The sequence below is a fragment of the Carlito syrichta genome, unplaced genomic scaffold (assembly GCF_000164805.1).
Source record: "Carlito syrichta isolate Samal-C Ts95f unplaced genomic scaffold, Tarsius_syrichta-2.0.1 Scaffold306634, whole genome shotgun sequence".
Taxonomy (NCBI): Eukaryota; Metazoa; Chordata; class Mammalia; order Primates; family Tarsiidae; genus Carlito; species Carlito syrichta.
The window spans coordinates 341,625-347,210 of record NW_007250730.1 but is presented as its reverse complement, the minus strand read 5'-3'; the positions used below and the strand labels follow the sequence as shown (position 1 = coordinate 347,210).

At 45.6% G+C, this 5,586-nt stretch overlaps 1 protein-coding gene across 1 annotated transcript in view; it reads left to right on the top strand.

Moving 5' to 3' along the window:
- Positions 1-5,586, top strand: part of COL28A1 (collagen type XXVIII alpha 1 chain) — a 193,856-nt gene that overhangs the window by 121,803 nt on the left and 66,467 nt on the right. The window contains exon 26 of the mRNA XM_008063194.1: positions 1,167-1,235. Coding sequence (XP_008061385.1) covers positions 1,167-1,235 — 69 coding nt within the window. The remainder of the gene's footprint in view (positions 1-1,166; positions 1,236-5,586) is intronic.

Sequence of the window (5,586 nt, the reverse complement as noted above, 5' to 3'; positions counted from 1 at the left end):
CGAGACCTCATCTCTACAATAAATAAATAAAAAATCAGCCGGGTGTGGTAGTGCATGCCTGTAATTCCGGCTACTTGGAAGGCTGAGGCTGAAGGATCGCCAGAGCCCAGCAGGTCGAGGCTGCGGTGGCCGGAAGCGGCCACTGCACTCCAGTCTGGGCGACAGAGTGAGACTCCAACTCAAAAAAAAAAGAAAAAATTCTTTTGTAGTGGGCATGTATTCCTCTCACAATTGGAAAAAATTAAGCTTTTTCTTCATACTAGAAGGAAAAAGACTGATTTATAAAGTAACTTATAATAGCATTTCTCAAAGCTTCTTCTATCCATTGTTAATTTGGGTATTTCTGGGCTACAAAGTTAAACTAATTGCTTTATCGTGGGATGTCTTCGAGTCTTTACTGCTCTGTATTAATATGTACGGGAGATCTCAAGGGAAGGCACATGTTGTTTTCCAACCTTATTCCACTACAAAGTCTTTCCAGGAAACATGGGGTCAGCTTACAAACACATACTGGGAAGTGAACTTGCTTGTTACTTCACCTACATATGTTCTTAAACATTCAAAAACCAATCCACATCAATATCTGCTGAATCTTTAACCGTGACTCCAGTGAATCAGCGCTCTATACTGAAATGGAACAACAACATGTCATGGACTATGTAGAGTCCTGTGTCTGGTTTTCAACTTGGTGCAGGGCAGCCCTGGTGCTCCAGGGGTTGGTGGTAAGGCAGCGAGGGGAGCCCAAGCAGAGGAGACTCCACCTCAGCTCAGGCCAAGTAGCTTGGTTGACCTCTTTTTTGAAAATTTATTTTGATTTTTTAAAATACAGATGGGATCTCACTATGTTGCCTGGACTGGTCTTGAACTCCTGGCCTCATTCCTCTCACCTCGGCCACCCCAAATCGTGGGATTTCAGATGTGAGCCACTGCACCCATCCAGTTTACCTCTTTATTAATAATTGGAATATATGTAAGATTGTATATGCAAAGAATTCTATGGCTTAGAAATATGGGGGAAACTCTACTTGAAGTAAAATAGGAAGTAGCTTATGGGCAGCATGAGGTTCTGGTCAGACTGAAGAACGAAGTTGAGAACAATAATACTTGTGTTGCTTCTTCCTCAACCTTCTCATGCATTGTCTTCAATTTCTCCTGATTTCCAACAGGGTGACATTGGGCAGAAAGGCTTGCCTGGCCCGCCTGGACCCCCTGGCCATGGCTCACAAGGAATTAAAGTAAGTGACTATGGCTGTGTTGGAGTTTCAATTCATCAGGGTAATGGGAAGAAGAGGTTGTGAATAACACAAGATGTGGCGATTTTGAAATGCATTCACTATCAGCTTAGCAGTTAGATTGCATCCAGTATTTAGAGATGTCGTCTGGAGGCATCGCTATGGTGTAAGTACAGTCGTTTCCCGAATGCTGAACATTCTATACAACGCTTGGTGCAGAATGTGACTGTTCCAAGGGTTGGTTCCTCTCCTGGTTTCTGAATTGAATGGAATGTTCACACCCAGGTGCCTGCTTCCCGCCCCCCCCCCACCTTCCTTACCTGCATCCCCCATCCTCAGCCCACAGTGGACTCACCCAGGGAGCTTGTGCGTAATCCTGATGCCATCAGATGACATCCCTAAATACTGTGGTTTTAAAATCTCTCAGGTGACTCCCCTGAGCAGCCGGGGACAATGCTGCTTCATGCTCAGGCCCCAAGGTTGTGTTACTGGAACTCACAGCCATCTGCATGACACTTCCCCTTAGTATCAGCAATAAGGTCATCCAGCAAGGTATACTCTCAGGGCTTCCCATGTCTCAGCAGACAAAATGTGGCATCTAAAAGCCACTATGTAATTTCAAACAATTCCCTTTTCTACTTGTTGATTTTTTTTAATTGGCTCAATCTCTTTCTCCCTATTCCATGATCACCCCAACAATAACTATTTTTAAATTTTATTTTATACACACACACACACACACACACACACACTCTATATATATATATATATATATATATATATAGCCATACTTAAGCTTTGAAACTGAGCAATCCACCTCTGGATAACCAAGACTGACTCAAATTTGGGAACATTAAAATAAACTCTTTTTCATATAGCAGAACTTCTTAGTTGGTAGGAGACACTAAGAACTTAAGATAATAAACATGAAGATCCTGCACTGGAAGTAAACCACTTCATCCTGCACAGAGGGTGTGAGCTTAGTCAAAAGTGAAACTCATAGAATGTATGTTCAATCTCCCATCTTATCACACAACGTTTAGGGCTCCCACAGCAGGTCTTTAAGCAACAGTTGTTTATCTCTCTGGCTGAGTATCTGAGCAGAGGACAGACAGGCATGATGTCCGTGGGCATAAGGATTGGAAAATATTGTAAAACTCATTTCCTTGGAAGAAACACCACTCTCACAGTGAATCTGAAAATTCTAGGGTTAAAAGGTATTATGTACATACAGTTTGACGCAAGTTTGCTTAAGGAATAAACCTGCGCCAGGTCACCGGCCTTGTTACCAACACGTGCTCAATTCTCATGTGCTGCTACTTCATCAGTGCCACCTCTTTAAATCCGGGGCCGGATCTCTCCCTCTATCATCAGGGAAATCCTTCCTTATCCACACTGGAGTGCCAGCGTTGCATTTAATCAGGCCTCACCAACTATGACTCACCTGGCATCCGGCCCCTTATAAGTCCCCCGGGTTATTCCGTGTTTAAACTCCGTCCTGTGGAACTGGGTTGTGGAGCCTACCATCATAGAGAAGAAACCAAATAAAAATGGCCACGTATCCAGTTCTATCAGAAATGAGATAAGTTTTTCTTCCACTTGGGGCTGTGGCCAGACACTGCTTGGCAGGGAGCCCTGACCAAGGCTGACTCAGGAAGCCTCTCTACACATATGGGGTTGTGCCGGCACCCGACTGGCAGCAGGGCAAGGTGTTTCCCTCAGGACCCTTCCTCATTTTCCTGACCCCTGGTTGTACCATCATTTCAAAAGGGAGGGAACAGAAAAATCCAATTGGTGGTATTCCTCGGAGTCATCTCAAGGCTGGATGAATGGTAAAATTTCATTTCTTACATTCATTTGTTGACTTCTTTCCCACTTTTTAAAAAGACCATTTGAATCAGTGAAACTTGCTTCTGTTCGGAGGTCTGCTTAGTAGGCTTTGATAGAAGCCTTTGTTGCTGTTAACATTTAATACTGAGGCCCAAACTGTACCCTGTCTTTCTATGCCATCCCATCCGTAAGGAAAATAAGAACTTGGGCTGCAATCACAGAAGTGATTTGCTTCAGCCCCCACCTGACTTTGTTGCTGGAAGATTGGCTCTTCAGGCAGCCAGTCAACCAACCAACCAACCACCCACCCACCCAATCTACCAATCAACCAATACTGATTAAGCATCAACTTAGTCCTCGTGGAATTTACAGGCTATAAAATATTCAGACTTTGAGTTCCAGGGAGCTTGGAGGGGTGCACAATGGAATAAACTGGAGTTACAGGGGTATACAGGGCTCCTGCATGGTCCTGGAAGCCACAGTCATGAGTTTGATCTTAATCCTAAGAGTGGTTGAAAGTCAGGAAGGGTGACTGGATCAACTGAGGAAAGACTCACTGTGTCAGAAAAGTCTATCCATGGAATGGATGGGCATGACTAGAAGGAATGTGGGTGGGACAGCTCCCCTTCCTGTTCTCTTGATTCTCCATGTGGAAGAGTGTGGTCTTCTGGGAACTTCCTCCTGCCTCTCCTGGGGCTCTGGGACAGCCCTGGTGCTGGGCCATCCTGAAAGCATGATGGGATGGCCCCCCCCCCCGGTATCTTGGTGGCCCCTGCCATGGCCTGGCTGACTCTTCTCTGCAAGGGAGCCCCAACTCCCTCAGAACCTCAGTGCTTTATCTTAGTCACAGGTGTCTGCTGATTAGATGGATGAACATAGGACTATGACTCTTTGATCTCCAAATGGCCTTGGTCTTTCGGGTTCATGTCCCAGGCCAGGAAGTTGTAGGATGCCACCATCTTGTCTCACAGTGAGCCTCCAGTGTTCACCATTCCCCTAGATATCAGCTCGAGGTATGTCAGAAATTCCACAGATTCATCAAGAGGGAAAAGGGGTGGGGCTGGGTCTTGAGAGATTTCTTTATGTGGGGAGCCGCCCTCATGAGGCCAGCCCTTACAGAGGCCAGGAGAGATGTCATGAGAGAGTGGGGACAGACAGAGATGGTTTCTCTCCCCACTTCGTTTCTCCCTAGGAGTTATGCCAGAGTCTCTCTCTCCACCCTTGTTTAAGTCAGTGTCCCAATCAGCTCTGATACTTTTCCTCTGGGTATCAAGAAGTCCTTATACCAACAAGCTTCCTGGTAGCTCTTTCTGACTTTAAAGAGTTTCTGGGATAGATCTGTAGACTGGACTTTACTGTGATTCTTGCCATAAATAAATAGCCACCCCATCTGTGTGATGGGGAGAACATGGTATACTTTCTAAAGTTGTTGCGAGGAATAATTGAAATTCAATGAGAGAGTATGTATCATGCCTTGACTGTGTGGTTCTATCTGCAGTCAAGGGCTAGTTATTAATTGAAAGAATCCACTTCCATGCCACTGGCTTCATTTTTTTTCCTTCAGGCCCGAACACGACCAATCCAGTCCTGACCGGGGATACTTTCATGTAGTCAGGCTGTGGCGGAGGATGAGGTGACAACTTCAGGCCTGACAAGTTTGTTATCAGTGTTAAAACAGCCTCAGTGCCATGCTGGGAATGTAGTGGACTCCATTCCACAGAAACCCCAGTGTCCCAAAGTGGACAAAGAGTGATGGTTGCAGTGGTCACACGGCCATCAGCCCAGTCGATCAGCCTCTGAGGCATCTGGGACCGTGGATGGAGGGAAAGTCATTCCCCTTCTGTCTATATTCTGACCTCATTGGCGTCAGGGAAAGGGCCTGGCAGCCCTTCAGACCTTGTCCTGAATCTGGGTTCTGATTCTTTCTAGTTGTATAAGCTTGGACAAATCACATGTTTTGTTGAACCTCAGCTTACTCTTCTTTAAAATGGGGACAGTAAGGCTTATTTTGCAAGTTGTTGTGAAGATAAAATTGTATCAGAGGCCTGGCACTCAGCAGTGGACACTCAGCCAGACTTGGGCTATGAAGGCAACAGATTTGAATTGTCTGCTTCCTGAGCACTGCCTCTCTGCCTCAGTTTCCACGTGTGAGTAATGAGCATAATATAGTACTATTTCCCAAAGTTGTTGTGAGGAATAATTGAAATTAAATGAGAGAGTATGGCTAGGCATGGTGAGTGGCTCACATTGCCATCCCAGCACTTTGGGAGGCAAGGTGGGAGAAGTGCCTGAGCTCAGGAGTTCAAAACCAGCCTGGGCAACATAGCAAGACCTCATCTCTACCAAATAACAAAAATAAATAAATAAATAAATAAATAAACTAGCTAGGCTTGGTGGCACACACCTGTAGTTCCAGCTACTCAGGAGGCTGAGACAGAAGAATCACCCAAGCCCAGGAGGCTGAAGCTGGGGTTGTGATCATGCCATTGTACTCCAGCCTGGGTGACAGAGTGAGAACCCCAAC